Source organism: Triturus cristatus, chromosome 3_2 (genome assembly GCF_964204655.1).
Source record: "Triturus cristatus chromosome 3_2, aTriCri1.1, whole genome shotgun sequence".
NCBI lineage: Eukaryota > Metazoa > Chordata > Amphibia > Caudata > Salamandridae > Triturus > Triturus cristatus.
In genome coordinates this window covers 1,232,480,567-1,232,496,991 of record NC_140584.1, presented here as the reverse complement: position 1 = coordinate 1,232,496,991, position 16,425 = coordinate 1,232,480,567, and the positions used below count along the sequence as shown (strand labels likewise).

Below are 16,425 nucleotides of genomic sequence, written 5' to 3'. Positions count from 1 at the left end.
AATGTTTGTTCTGATGGATAGTGGTACCGTCCGAGGCCACACTCTCGTTCACTCTGTGGTAGACCGTCTGGGAGTGAAGCGAGTGAAGGCGTTGACCAAGCAGGTGACCTGAAGCCATTGAGCCTGATGGATGGAGAACATGAACATGAAGGAGATTCAGACACTTCAGACTGATTGATAATTTCTCCTCTGAAGAATACAAGTTTGCAGATTGGGTATCCAGTATTGCTCCTGGATATTGCATCTTTTGGACCCAACAGGTGGTAAACTAAGATTGAGACATCCCGGCGCCGTCTATGTAGACTATCGGTACCCAAGAGGTGACTAAGATTGTTGCCATCCATGAGGATTCATAAAACATGTACCATTTATAATCCATTCTCCTAATAAAAGCATTCATTCCACTGACCATTCCATTGCAGGCATTCAGTCAGTCTATGGGGAGAACCCAACATCCCCTCTGCTCCGAAACCATCCTGCCAGCAGCTCCGGCAAATCACCCTCACCTGGCAGGAGAATCACTGGCTCCCCCTGCCAGCAGGGATCAGCTTCAGGTTACTCTCTGCAAGGCCCTCCACACCACTAATTACCTTAATTTGCTGAAAAATCATTTTCTTTCCGGTCAAGCCTTCTCATGAATATGGATCTCTGCAGCAAGTAGGGCGGCCATCTCCTCCTAAGGTCCCGGCACTGAAATAATCCTACCATTGTTCTATTCAACCACACATCTAACCCTCAACTTGTTATCTGTCTGTAGGTTCTGGTAGCTTTTACTGCCCAATGAATGTCTGCTCTGTAATATTGGCATTACACTGTATGCCTGACATCACCAGGCACCTGTAATAGGAAGATGGCGTAGACAATCTATAGCACGCCACATAATTCAACTCCTCTACATAGCAATCCACAACACAAAATCCTATACCGTTTACTCTCCATAACACACGATCCCACTCCACATAATAAAGTACCACATAATTACTATCCAATTAATCAATCAATCAACCTTTATTGTGTGATTATTTAAGACCATTGCAACTATAAAACAATATATCAAAATGCCTCATGTGATAAGATCATGTTTTAAAATACATTTGATAAAGCAATGTTAGCTGAGTTATTGACATTTTGAGCCCTTATTTGTGTGGTGACTTGTTCCATTCTGTAAATCTCAGGTTTGCTGGCGACCTGTTAAAAAAGAAAGGTTAATTTAAACATTTTAAGAGTTTTTCATTGTAAACTTGTGGGTAGGCCTGCCGTTTTTCCATATTTCCTCTTGTATGGCCAATTCGGGCGCTGCATGGATAATTGCTGTCCATATAATTCCACTGCACACCTTTCTACTGCATTCCACATGCATCTACTTCACTCCAAAACAGAGAAGTAAAAACATTTACATTTACAACGTCAGCAGCTCTAACTCTCGCTGATGCGAGACCTATTGTGTTGCAAATGCTTGTTTGGTGGTGCTGTCTTTGTGATCAATAAGGCAAGGGTCACAGAGGCTCTGGCAGGAGTTGCACAGAAGCCAGGGTCACAGGTGGCCCCACTGGCTGGGTGTTGGCCTTTTCCTATGGGACTTGCAAAGAAGCCAGGGTCAGTGGTGGCCCCACTGGCTGGGTGTTGGCCTTTTCCTATGGGAGTTGCAAAGAAGCCAGGGTCACAGGTGGCCCCACTGGCTGGGTGTTGGCCTTTTCCTATGGGAGTTGCAAAGAAGCCAGGGTCACAGGTGGCCCCACTGGCTGGGTGTTGGCCTTTTCCTATGGGAGTTGCAAAGAAGCCAGGGTCACAGGTGGCCCCACTGGCTGGGTGTTGGCCTTTTCCTATGGGAGTTGCAAAGAAGCCAGGGTCACAGGTGGCCCCACCGGGTGGGTGTTGGCCTTTTCCTATGGGATTGATGGTGATAGAAAGTCCAGCTGGGGTGCTGCTGTTTCTAGAGTAGATAACATTTCACCCCTCAGGCCTTTTTTGCTTCCTCCATTGCTTTGATTTGTTTTTAAGTCGCACAGTGATCAGCGCGGCTGTCATGTGTTATTCACCCCTGGGATAGGTGCCCTGGAGATGACGCAAAGTAAATAAAGGCTGCTGGAGTCGATCCACGTCCTGTTGCACAAACGTTGAAAAGATATTGGAGTAAGGACAAGGCGTGGGAAGGCTCGTGTTTGTCTGTCTGTCCCATGATGGCCCCGCCCTCAGAGCGTCAGAGCTGTAAGGGGGGTGTGTTCCCTCCTTAAGGTATGACGCACTCCTTCAGTAAACTGAAGAAAGTGCAGAGTGAACACAGGAGAAGCTCTCCCAGGGCAGCATCGACCGAACCAGCACCCACACAAGGCGTTTGTGACTGTCCAGAGGTAAGCAGCCTAGACATCACAGGTCAAAGGTCATTTCTCAATTCTGTGTTCATTCTGTGCCAAGCAGGGAGTTGAATCTCTCGTGCATTTTATGCGCAGCCGTGTTAATGAGGCTTGAACCCAGCTGACTAGCAACTTATCAATGTACATTAATCTGGACCTGGAAACTATACACTTGTGTACATTAATCAGGGCCTGAGTCATGATATTACATTCACATATTCACAAGTGCACTGCGCTCCACTCATCTCTTTAGGTTGGGTTTAGATTCACAGAGAGTAGATGGTTTCCCACAGCACCTCAGAGACAGTCCTGTGTTTCTTTTTAATGTCATTAAGCATGGGTTGTGCAGCAGGGTGCTTTATTAATGAACCCAGACCTTTTCCTTCCATTTGCCAGTCTCATTGAGGCATTGAGTGGCAGCTTCATTGGAGAAAAGTCCCCTTGGCGGTGATGGCCAGAAGGGAGTTTCCATAGTCTCCCCACATTGATTTGGGGAGAGGATGTGGCCTAACGGCAAGGGCGGTCAAGCTCAAATCTGAGGAACCAGATTCAAGTCTCAGCAACGACGCTCAAGAGCCTGTGATTCTGGGCAAATCACAAACTCCCTGTGCCTAAAAAAATAAATGTGTGTTTGTGTAATTCAACTGGTGCTCTCGTAAAGCACTCTGATACCTTCGGGTCAGGTTTGCGCTATATAAAACTCCGGAAAGCAAAAAACAAAAAATATAGTCAATCTGGGAGAGGACAGGACCAGGGAGTGTGTCACAGTTTGAAGTCATAAATGAAGTGTTTGGTTTCTTCAGGATTTCAATTTGGTTTCAGGTGCTGTTAGCTGTTGTGTTGCTGTGCTAGTGCAGATGTGGGTGATTGTCCAACAGAACGTGCAAACACCCAAAGCAGTATTGGTCAAATGTCCACCTGAAGCTCCACCCAGAAGGACAGATGTTCACACAATGCAGCAAGGCAAGTTGCAGCGCTGATTAAACTTGAGAGGGCAGAAAAGTGACAAATCGATCAAGATAGGGTGCATTCCTGATCTCTGCCTGCACTGGCACACAATCTGCAGCCTAGCACCAACGCAGGCACGCTTGCACCATGGAGCAACGGTGCCTGTTTTACAGGCTGCACTGGCACACAATCTGCAGCCCAGCACCAACGCAGGCACGCTTGTACCATGGAGCAATGGTACAGGCTGCACTGGCGCACAATCTGCAGCCCAGCACCAACACAGGCACGCTTGCACCATGGAGCAACGGTGCCTGTTTTACAGGCTGCACTGGCACACAATCTGCAGCCCAGCACCAACGCAGGCACGCTTGCACCATGGAGCAACGGTGCCTGCACTGGCACACAATCTGCAGCCCAGCACCAACGCAGGCACGCTTGCACCATGGAGCAACGGTGCCTGTTTTACAGGCTGCACTGGCACACAATCTGCAGCCCAGCACCAACGCAGGCACGCTTGCACCATGGAGCAACGGTGCCTGCACTGGCACACAATCTGCAGCCCAGCACCAACGCAGGCACGCTTGCACCATGGAGCAACGGTGCCTGCACTGGCACACAATCTGAAGGCCAGCACCAACGCAGGCACGCTTGCACCATGGAGCAACGGTGCCTGTTTTACAGGCTGCACTGGCACACAATCTGCAGCCCAGCACCGACGCAGGCACGCTTGCACCATGGAGCAACGGTGCCTGTTTTACAGGCTGCACTGGCACACAATCTGAAGCCCAGTACCAACGCAGGCACGCTTGCACCATGGAGCAACGGTGCCTGCATTGGCACACAATCTGCAGCCCAGCACCAACGCAGGCACGCTTGCACCATGGAGCAACGGTGCCTGCATTGGCACACAATCTGCAGCCCAGCACCAACGCAGGCACGCTTGCACCATGGAGCAACGGTGCCTGTGTTACAGGCTGCACTGGCACACAATCTGCAGCCCAGCACCGACGCAGGCACGCTTGCACCATGGAGCAACGGTGCCTGTATTACAGGCTGCACTGGCACACAATCTGCAGCCCAGCACCAACGCAGGCACGCTTGCACCATGGAGCAACGGTGCCTGTATTACAGGCTGCACTGGCACACAATCTGCAGCCCAGCACCAACGCAGGCACGCTTGCACCATGGAGCAACGGTGCCTGCATTGGCACACAATCTGCAGCCCAGCACCAACGCAGGCACGCTTGCACCATGGAGCAACGGTGCCTGTATTACAGGCTGCACTGGCACACAATCTGAAGCCCAGTACCAACGCAGGCATGCTTGCACCATGGAGCAACGGTGCCTGTATTACAGGCTGCACTGGGACACAATCTGAAGCCCAGCACCAACGCAGGCACGCTTGCACCATGGAGCAACGGTGCCTGTTTTACAGGCTGCACTGGCACACAATCCGAAGCCCAGCACCAACGCAGGCACGCTTGCACCATGGAGCAACGGTGCCTGTGTTACAGGCTGCACTGGCACACAATCTGCAGCCTACCACCAACGCAGGCACGCTTGCACCATGGAGCAACGGTGCCTGTATTACAGGCTGCACTGGCACACAATCTGCAGCCTAGCACCAACGCAGGCATGCTTGCACCATGGAGCAACGGTGCCTGTATTACAGGCTGCACTGGCACACAATCTGCAGCCCAGCATCAACGCAGGCACGCTTGCACCATAGAGCAACGGTGCCTGCACTGGCACACAATCTGCAGCCCAGCACCAATGCAGGCACGCTTGCACCATGGAGCAACGGTGCCTGTTTTACAGGCTGCACTGGCATACAATCTGCAGCCCAGCACCAACGCAGGCATGCTTGTACCATGGAGCAACGGTGCCTGTTTTACAGGCTGCACTGGCACACAATCTGCAGCCCAGCACCGACGCAGGCACGCTTGCACCATGGAGCAACGGTGCCTGTTTTACAGGCTGCACTGGCACACAATCTGCAGCCTAGCACCAACGCAGGCACGCTTGCACCGTGGAGCAACGGTGCCTGCACTGGCACACAATCTGCAGCCCAGCACCAATGCAGGCACGCTTGCACCATGGAGCAACGGTGCCTGCAATGAAGGCAGGATTGTTCTTTTGCAGGCAATGAGAAAGGGGCATGGATGTACACTTGGGTACAAAGGTGATGATGAGATTCTGGGGATTCACTTGAGGTTTTGGAGGAGGGCGGGGTGAGTGGCAGGGGATTGTATAATGGTAAGAAGAGAAAAGTCGGGTGAAGCCAACCCTGTGGCTTGGTCAATCTGGGGTCACAAATGTCACTTATTTTCTATTCCTCACTTATTGTGTTAGCATTATAAATATATTTTTGGGTGTGTGAGTTTGTGTATTGATAAAGATCTCTGTATTTACAAATGAATATATTACTCATTTCGGCTGAAGTGACTAGTAATCAATACACTTCCCGGGCTACTTCCTTAAATTGTGTTAGGTAAATACTACAAAAGTTGAATTAATTTAGACATTTTGATTATATTCTTCTTCTTTTCAGGCTCATGGGAGAGTTATTGCAAAAAATCAGATACTTGCAACAATGATAAGCATTTTCTTGAGATTAATTCCTTATATTTTAAAAGTGTCTCGACAGCATAAATAGGAAACCTTATACAGAAAATGAATGTGTAAGCGCAATTTCACACAGACTGCAAAGGCTCTGCAGACACCCTCATGCTGGTCCTAGATTGAGGAGGTAGAGGCCCTGACAGGGCCAGGGTACCCTAGTGGGCCTCATTCACCCTCATGCTGGTTCTAGATTGAGGAGGTAGAGGCCCTGACAGGGCCAGGGTACCCCAGTGGGCCTCATTCACCCTCATGCTGGTCCTAGATTGAGGAGGTAGAGGCCCTGACAGGGCCAGGGTACACCAGTGGGCCTCATTCACCCTCATGCTGGTCCTAGATTGAGGAGGTAGAGGCCCTGACATGGCCAGGGTACCCCAGTGGGCCTCATTCACCCTCATGCTGGTCCTAGATTGAGGAGGTAGAGGCCCTGACATGGCCAGGGTACCCCAGTGGGCCTCATTCATCCTCATGCTGGTCCTAGATTGAGGAGGTAGAGGCCCTGACAGGGCCAGGTACCCCAGTGGGCCTCATTCACCCTCATGCTGGTCCTAGATTGAGGAGGTAGAGGCCCTGACATGGCCAGGGTACCCCAGTGGGCCTCATTCACCCGCATGCTGGTCCTAGATTGAGGAGGTAGAGGCACTGACATGGCCAGGGTACCCTAGTGGGCCTCATTCACCCTCATACTGGTCCTAGATTGAGGAGGTAGAGGTCCTGACATGGCCAGGGTACCCTAGTGGGCCTCATTCACACTCATGCTGGTCCTAGATTGAGGAGGTAAAGGTCCTGACATGGCCAGGGTACCCTAGTGGGCCTCATTCACCCTCATGCTGGTCCTAGATTGAGGAGGTAGAGGCCCTGACATGGCCAGGGTACCCTAGTGGGCCTCATTCACCCTCATGCTGGTCCTAGAATGAGGAGGTAGAGGCCCTGACAGAGCCAGGGTACCCTAGTGGGCCTCATTCACCCTCATGCTGGTCCTAGATTGAGGAGGTAGAGGCCCTGACAGGGCCAGGGTACCCCAGTGGGCCTCATTCATCCTCATGCAGGTCCTAGATTTAGCAGGTAGAGGCCCTGACATGACCAGGGTACCCCAGTGGGCCTCATTCACCCTCGTGTTGGTCCTAGAATGAGGAGGTAGATGACCTGACATGGCCAGGATACCCTAGTGGGCCTCATTCTCCCTCATGCTGGTTCTAGATTGAGGAGGTAGAGGCCCTGACAGGGCCAGGGTACCCCAGTGGGCCTCATTCATCCTCATGCAGGTCCTAGATTGAGCAGGTAGAGGCCCTGACATGACCAGGGTACCCCAGTGGGCCTCATTCACCCTCATGTTGGTCCTAGATTGAGGAGGTAGATGACCTGACATGGCCAGGATACCCTAGTGGGCCTCATTCTCCCTCATGCTGGTTCTAGATTGAGGAGGTAGAGCCCCTGACATGGCCAGGATACCCTAGTGGGCCTCATTCACCCTCATGCTGGTCCTAGTTTGAGGAGGTAGAGCCCCTGACATGGCCAGGGTACCCCAGTGGGCCTCATTCATCCTCATGCTGGTCCTAGATTGAGGAGGTAGAGGCCCTGACATGGCCAGGGTACCCCAGTGGGCCTCATTCATCCTCATGCTGGTCCTAGATTGAGGAGGTAGAGGCCCTGACATGGCCAGGGTACACCAGTGGGCCTCATTCATCCTCTTGCTTGTTCTAGATTGAGGAGGTAGAGGCCCTGACATGGCCAGGGTACCCTAGTGGGCCTCATTCACCTTCATGCAGGTTCTAGATTGTCACATGCTCTGTACAATCTGCAATGAAGAGAATTAGGTACAGGGTGGAATCCAAGACAAGGTAAGAGATCCAGAGCGAGCAGGAACTGAAAAAGCGATCTTTCATGAACCCACAGAGAATATACCAGGGAAATACTAGTGTAACATGTAAAGATATACTCAAGTGCTCTGAGTAAGTCAAAGAAACCTTTGAACCTAAGTGACACTGATGTTAAATTGTCTTTTCCTATTTCCAGAATCTTGAAAATGTTGCTGAAGGTTTTGTTCCACCTTCAAGTGCTCTGTGCCTGTTTTGCTATCCGTGAGTGTGTTTTTTTTCTACTTCTGTATTTCAAGATTATTCTGTATGATATTTGATCTTTCCCTGCTGTGAACAGCCATTTCTGGGAAAGTGAGAGAGAGGAGGAGAGAGAGGGGGGGAGAGAGAGGAGGAGGGCAGAGTGAGCGTGAGAGACAGAGGGCAGAGTGAGAGAGAGAGAGAAAGAAAGGGACAGAGACAGAGAGAGTGGGAGAGAGAGAGCAGATTCTAGAGTTAGAAGAAGAATGTAGGAAAAAGGAATAGATTTTATGGGAATAAAGGAAGAAAGAGATATAGAACTTGTGCTTTCCTGCTAAAGGACGGATTACTTCTGCACAGAGTATCTCTTTCTTCATAGCTGTGGGAATTATGAAACTAGAACACAAAGCTGAGGACGCCCAGTGCTGCCTAGAGTTTCCCAGAGATCAGGAGACTGGGTAGATTCAATGGGACCTGCACAGATAAGCGGTGAGCAGTCTAAATTTCGAGTTTTAAATTTCGACCTACAAGTATATCGAGTTGTAAATATCGTAGGTAAAGAATATCGAAGTCAAGAATATCGATGGACAGAATATCGACCCCAAGGTAAGTATTATCGAAGTGAATAATATCTAAGTCATTAATATGGATGTAATTAATATCGTAATCAAAAATTTCGATGTCAATAATATCGATATTTTATTAGTGTAATGTATTTTAATATGTATTTTATTTGTATGTTAAAGATTATTGTAATGTATTTTAATACATTTAAAAATAAATGTTTAGAGATTAATAATTATTTAAAATATAATTTAGCGTTTTAGTATCAGAGCGGGTTGTGGGTTTATAGGGGAATAGGGTGGGAAGTAATTTAATTATAATTAATTAATTAATATGTATTGTTTAATTGGTATTTATGATTAATTAATTGTTAATTAATTACTAATTGTTAATTAAATATATTAATTGATTAATTAATTGTTAATTAATTATTAATTGTAAATTCATTTTATTAATTGGTTAATTATATAAGTTATAATTATTTTAATATTAATATTTATTTATTTGTATTGTTAATTAATTAATTGTTAATTACTAATTAATTGGTGATTTAATTTTATTAAGTGATTAATTGATGATTAAAGGGGAATAGGGTGGGATGTAATTAAATTCAAATAATTACTGATAATTTTTATTTATTTGTAATTAATAATAATTAATTGTTAATTGAATATTAATTGGTAATTAATTGTTATTAGTACGTTAAATATAGTAAATATAAATAATTTATTATTTCATGTTATTTGATGTTATTGCTAATTAATGTATTGTTAATTAATAATTAACTTGTGAATAATTGTAATTTGGTAGTTAATATGTATAAATATGTAAATAATAAGTATATTAATTATAAAGAATGTATTATTAATTGTAAATAATAGATAAACTGATATTTAAATGTATTGTGTATTTTGTATGTGTAGTGTATTGTGTGTTAAAGGGGGAATAGTGTGGGATGTAATTTAAAGTTATTTATATAAATATTTATTTTAAATAATTGGTATTTAATAATACATATTTTGTAAATTAATTATTAATATGCTATTTTTTTATAACTAATTATTTAATTGGTTATTATGTTTATAGAATCCCTATGCTATCCAGTGCTTTCCCAACTGTTTTACTATCTGGAGTTGGAATAGTAATTTTTAACCCTGCGCTATCCAGCGCTTTCCCTACTGTTTCACTTACTGGAGTGGGAATAGTAATTTGTACCCCTACGCTATCCAGCGTTTTCACTACTGTTGCACTCTCTGGAGTGGGAATAGTAATTTTTACTCCTACGCTATCCAACGCTTTCCCTTCTGTTGGACTCACTGGAGTGGGAATAGTAATTTTTACCCTTACGCTATCCAACGCTTTCCCTACTATTGCACTCTCTGGAGTTGGAATAGTAATTTTTACCCCTACGCTATCCAACGCTTTTCCTACTGTTGCACTCTTTGGAGTTGGAATAGTAATTTTTACCCCTACGCTATCCAGCGCTTTCCCTACTGTTTCACTTACTGGAGTGGGAATAGTAATTTGTACCCCTACGCTATCCAACGCTTTCCCTACTGTTGCACTCTCTGGAGTTGGAATAGTAATTTTTACCCCTACGCTATCCAGCGCTTTTCCTACTGTTGCACTCTCTGGAGTTGGAAGAGTGATTTTTACCCCTACGCTATCCAGCGCTTTCCCTACTGTTTCACTTACTGGAGTGGGAATAGTAATTTTTACCCCTACGCTATCCAGCGCTTTTCCTACTGTTTCACTTACTGGAGTGGGAATAGTAATTTGTACCCATACGCTATCCAGCGTTTTCACTACTGTTGCACTCTCTGGAGTGGGAATAGTAATTTTTACCCCTACGCTATCCAACGCTTTCTCTACTGTTGGACTCACTGGAGTGGGAATAGTAATTTTTACTCCTACGCTATCCAACGTTTTCCCTACTATTGCACTCTCTGGAGTTGGAATAGTAATTCTTTTCCCTACGCTATCCAACACTTTCCCTACTGTTGCACTCTCTGGAGTGGGAATAGTAATTTTTACCCTTACGCTATCCAACGCTTTCCCTACTATTGCACTCTCTGGAGTTGGAATAGTAATTTTTACCCCTACGCTATCCAACGCTTTCCCTACTGTTGCACTCTTTGGAGTTGGAATAGTAATTTTTACCCCTACGCTATCCAACACTTTCCCTACTGTTGCACTCTCTGGAGTTGGAATAGTAATTTTTACCCCTACGCTATCCAGCGCTTTCCCTACTGTTTCACTTACTGGAGTGGGAATAGTAATTTGTACCCCTACGCTATCCAACGCTTTCCCTACTGTTGCACTCTCTGGAGTTGGAATAGTAATTTTTACCCCTACGCTATCCAACGCTTTCCCTACTGTTGCACTCTTTGGAGTTGGAATAGTAATTTTTACCCCTACGCTATCCAACGCTTTCCCTACTGTTGCACTCTTTGGAGTTGGAATAGTAATTTTTACCCCTACGTTATCCAGCGCTTTACCTACTGTTTCACTTACTGGAGTGGGAATAGTAATTTGTACCCCTACACTATCCAACGCTTTCCCTACTGTTGCACTCTCTGGAGTTGGAATAGTAATTTTTACCCCTACGCTATCCAGCGCTTTTCCTACTGTTGCACTCTCTGGAGTTGGAATAGTAATTTTTACCTTTACGCTATCCAACACTTTCCCTACTATTGCACTCTCTGGAGTTGGAATAGTAATTTTAACCCTACGCTATCCAACGCTTTTCCTACTGTTGCACTCTTTGGAGTTGGAATAGTAATTTTTACCCCTACGCTATCCAACGCTTTTCCTTACTGTTGTTTTTGTTGGAGTTGGACTAGTAGTTTTATTGTGTCTGATATTTAATATGTTTTGTATTATTTTTGCTATTGTAATATATCATTAATAATGAAAATTATTCACATTAAAAATATTGATTATTATTTGCTATATGTAATTATTAAATATTTATTAATGTTATTATTTTATGTATATAGATGTATTGGTAATTTTTAAAAACATTTAATAATTTATACGTTACAGAAATTATTAGTAAAATTAATTATTAAGTAAGTATATATATTATATATTATATGTATATGTTTAATTAAAGTTTTATTAAATTATATATATTAATTATACATTTTAAATATTATACAATATATTTAATTATGTTTATTTAATTTCTAAGTATAATTTGGTTTATTTTACATATATTTTTAAAGTAAAAGAAAAACGATATTTTTAAAAACGATATTTTTGACATCGATATTTAATTTTCGATATTTTTGTACTTACCATGTTGTAGATAGGATGTCGATATTCTTGACATCGATATTTTTGTTGCGATATATTTGTAGGTCGATTTTCTGTCTGTCGAAATTATGTCATACAACCCAGATAAGCATATGAGAGCCCAGATGGCTGGTGTGAGGGAGTGTCTGTGAGGTGTGGTCCTAGAGCAGCCAAGAACCATTTACAGGCCCATCGCTGTCTGAGGTGAGCCACCGTCAGCGCGCACGCCTACACTGCCTCTTTGTTACACACATTATGCCAAGGTATTCTTGTTGGTGTAAGCAATACTCTAATACCTTCTGAGAGCACCTCTCAGCTTAGGCGCTCTGCAGACAAGAGGTTTACAAGGCTAGATTCAAGCTTTAATGAAAAGCCTGATCCATGCAAGCATCATGAACCCAACAAGCACTGATGCTGTTTGTTAAAGGCCTTTGTGATTGTTTCAGAGGGGGGCATTATTGTTGTGATTATAAAATACAGGAATTTTGCTTTATATCACATGAACGCAAAAACAACAGTTGATGGACAGAATGCAGCACAATGTCATACATTCACCCCAGTACAGAGACCTGGGCCTGAATCCATTGTTTTAATGCTCACCATGCAAAAACAACAATTGATGGACAGAATGCAGAACAATGTCATACATTCACCCCAGTACAGAGATCTGGGCCTAAATCCATCGTTTTTTTGCTCACCATGCCATTCCAGTTTGAACCCAGCCATATGCAAATCAGTCTTGACCCTGTGCCCCATGGGAACAGTCCAGCCCGAACTACCAAGCCAGGTCCTCCCTGGACTGGAAACAAGCATCCTAGGACCGGTTTCGGGCTTTCAGCCCTCGTCAGCCAGGATAGCTTGATTCCAGTGGCATGGAGAGCAAGGGACTCACGTCTGAGCATACCCTTCCCACTCGGGGTGACAAATGCAAAAACAACAATTGATGGACAGAATGCAGAACAATGTCATACATTCACCCCAGTACAGAGATCTGGGCCTAAATCCATCGTTTTTTTGCTCACCATGCCATTCCAGTTTGAACCCAGCCATATGCAAATCAGTCTTGACCCTGTGCCCCATGGGAACAGTCCAGCCCGAACTGCCAAGCCAGGTCCTCCCTGGACTGGAAACAAGCATCCTAGGACCGGTTTCGGGCTTTCAGCCCTCGTCAGCCAGGATAGCCTGATTCCAGTGGCATGGAGAGCAAGGGACTCACGTCTGAGCATACCCTTCCCACTCGGGGTGACAAATGCAAAAACAACAATTGATGGACAGAATGCAGAACAATGTCATACATTCACCCCAGTACAGAGATCTGGGCCTAAATCCATCGTTTTTTTGCTCACCATGCCATTCCAGTTTGAACCCAGCCATATGCAAATCAGTCTTGACCCTGTGCCTCATGGGAACAGTCCAGCCCGAACTGCCAAGCCAGGTCCTCCCTGGACTGGAACCAAGCAAGTTATATCACATGAACCTCACAATTTAATCTACAGAATAAAGACTGTTGGTTTAGGGGGTAACAAAGCTGTCACATGGTGTACATGATTTTCTAGGGTGCCCAGAATGTTGTCTAGGTCCATTAAATTAATATGTAACATTTGATCATATGTATTTGTAAAGCACAATCACAGAGTTCACTCCAAAAAGCCCCTCAGTCAATAAAGAGGGTTGATTTTTTTTACTTGAGCCCAGCTTTCAATAAATGTATTAATTTTTAACCTTGATTGTTCCAATGTTATTGAACTGATTTACACCAAATCACAAAAAGCACGCTTTATGGTTTATTTCTGATCAGCCTTTTTGGCTTTGGCAATGTATAATATTTCCGAAGGAAAGTGCATGAGAAAATTGCATTTTGGGACCCCCCTTTTACTCGGTCCCTGCTTGATGGATCACCCCGAAACCTTTAGAGGAAGGAGCTGGGGGGAGGGGGATCTTTGTTCAGGAAAGCTTCATGAATATTTGCAAAATGACATCAAAGTTATTAGCAAAAAAACTCACTTCCTATGAAAAGTCTGACGTAATTGTAAGTATACAGTGGTGACGGCCGCTGTGTAGTATCTTGATATCCGGGGCAGGAGTAGAAGAATTTGGATGCAAGGGGCAGAGAGCTGGTGGGGATGCCAGGGCCTTGAAGAGAGTGTGCAGTTACCGGGGAACATTGTTCTTGTATAAGCGTTCAACTTTCTTCTGGGATAATGACCCCCAAGTAGGGGACGAAGTCTTTAAAAGTGGATGTGAGTAGTAAGAGAAGGGTCAGGTATTCCTATGCTGTGAGTTGTTTAGTAATTAATTTTGAACCCAGACACCTTAAACAATTTCTCTGGTCAGTTTAGTAATAGAAGTAGCTGAATTCTGATTCACAAAGATACATTTACACTTTTGTGTACTTTGTGTAAGGTTACCATTTTCTTGCTATTCACACACTTCAATTAAACAGTTATTTTACAAATGTGGAGATTCTGCAGTCAGGATGGAGAACTCTGCACGTACACATATAGGCCTGTCCAATCCTTTATGTCCCCCCTCCTCCCTGTCTGCAGATTTTCCGCTGTCCTAAACTTCCTAATCAATCGAAGTTCATGAATAGCAAAAAAAATAGTAACTTATTTTTAGTAGTGAATCCTTTTAGAGCTTGTTTTTAATTTGTTTTTATTTAGAGCTTTTTTGAGAAAGTAAAAATCAGGGCTACGAGTAGACACCCTTGTCTTATTCCTCTTGTATGATGGATCTATTGAGAGCTCGCATTGGATGTTGGTTGCGCGTAATTGCCAAAGATAAACTCAGATATTGTTAAGCTCAGAGAAGTTTTCAACAATATGTTTGGTAGATCACAGTTCGCCGTGTAGTGCATATTATGACGAGCGATATAAATAAATACCATTCAAATTAAAGTATAGATATATTTTGACCATTGAAATGATTTAATGCAACTGATCATTATATATGAGCTTTTCACTGAACTTGGATAAAACCTTTACCAGCCTCATGTTCAAGTGGATGTTGAAGGGATTCAGAGTCGCCAGAATGGCCTGTCTGCAAGTCTGCACACTAACAATATAAAAGGTTCTGTGCAAGAGCTCTCTGCATTCTCTGTAAAGTGTTGTGCACCAAACAATCTACATGCATAAGGGTTCTTTTCGGGTATTGGAGAGCCTGCAGGTGGAGTCTAGGACAAACTGAGCCACTTGGGAAAAATGTCCAAGATTGGAAAAAACCCACATTGATGGTGCATGAACTTCAATTTAACATATTTGAATAACTTGTTCTCAGAAATACCTGAAGAACCTTTGCATTCTTTCTGTTTATCACCATCCAGGCATGCCTTCACTGTGCTAACGTGCTCTTGTCCTCTAGTTTGCTAACCTTGTGAGCGCTGATAGAAACAGTGTTTTAAAACTACCTGAGCCAGCTCCTGGTTCCGAAGATTCCTTGCCTGGTAAATATATCTAAAGACATGTTCAGGAACCAAAGTTGCAAAGAGTTACTTGTACTGGTTCTGATCTCTTGCCAGTTAAGATTATCCAGGGTACCAGGCCTAGAGGCTCTTAGTTTGTAGCACAACGCAACGTAAGAAATATTTATTGTTTGGCTATTGCTTGATTTAACCCTATCTGTGTGTACGGTGGACGGGAGCCGTCGTGCGCCACAGTGCTTGTGTGCACAGGACGACTTCCGGCCATCCTGGCACATGGCACCGGAAATTCCTCTGGTGCAGGCACCAGTGGAATTTATTTTTCTCCCCCAAAGCCTCGGGAGATGGGGAAGAGCTTCCACAGCTCCCGAGGCCCCCCTGGCTTCTATGAAATGACGATCAGCGCACACACCTTTAGGCTCCTGTCAGTTTCACTTTCTATGTGCTTAAAGGGCTATCTCAGCCCCCTAAGCATGTAGAAAGATGGGAGAGGTATCATTGGAAAGGGGAGTATTTCCCCTTTCCAATGCCCCCCTCGCCATGGGACCCCTGCTTGGGGATCACCCCCAGAAAGCACAATAGGTGCCAGCGATTCCACTGGCTTTTTTTATGCGTTGGGGCTGCCTAGAATGTGCATACCAATGCCCCCACCCCCTCAAGAAATAGCAACAGTCTTTCTGCCCCCCTTAGGGGCATATCGGGGTAAACCGCTCCGATTCTCCCCCAGGGCAGCATAAAGCCCACTCGGCACAGACTTGTTTTTAGCAATGTGCCTATCTGTGGATTTTGGGCCCCAACGCAGTCGGCACATAGGGAAACCATTTTTGAAAATTAGACTCCAAGGGGAATCCAGGATGGGGGGACTTGTGTGTCTCTCACCAGGTTCTCAAACTTAGGTAAAAAAAAAAAACATTTTCCTCACATTTCTGTGATGGAAAGTTCTGAGATCAGTGTGAATCCACAAAATTCCACCCACCCTGCATCCCCCTAAGTCTTTTGAGAAAAATGGTACCTCACTTGTGTGGGTAGGCCTAGTGTTAAACATTTTTTAATACGGTGTGTGTGGACTTGCGCTTGGCAGGCAGTATGCATGGACTGGCGCTTAGCTGGTGGTGTGCGTGGACTGGCCCTTGGCTAGCGGTGTGCGTGGGCTGGCACTCGGCTGGCA

At 44.9% G+C, this 16,425-nt stretch overlaps 1 protein-coding gene across 3 annotated transcripts in view; it reads left to right on the top strand.

The window, feature by feature from the left end:
* Positions 1–16,425, top strand: part of LOC146859544 (CD5 antigen-like) — a 1,596,548-nt gene that overhangs the window by 996,701 nt on the left and 583,422 nt on the right. For 2 of the 3 annotated variants that reach the window (XM_085650244.1, XM_085650245.1), the window contains exons 1-2: positions 2,253–2,351; positions 7,938–8,002. The exons of the other annotated variant lie outside the window; for it this stretch is intronic. In XM_085650244.1, the coding sequence (XP_085506370.1) occupies positions 7,948–8,002 (55 nt within the window). In that variant the 5' untranslated portion in view covers positions 2,253–2,351; positions 7,938–7,947. Of the gene's footprint in view, positions 1–2,252; positions 2,352–7,937; positions 8,003–16,425 lie in introns of those variants that run through there. 3 annotated transcript variants of the gene reach the window in all.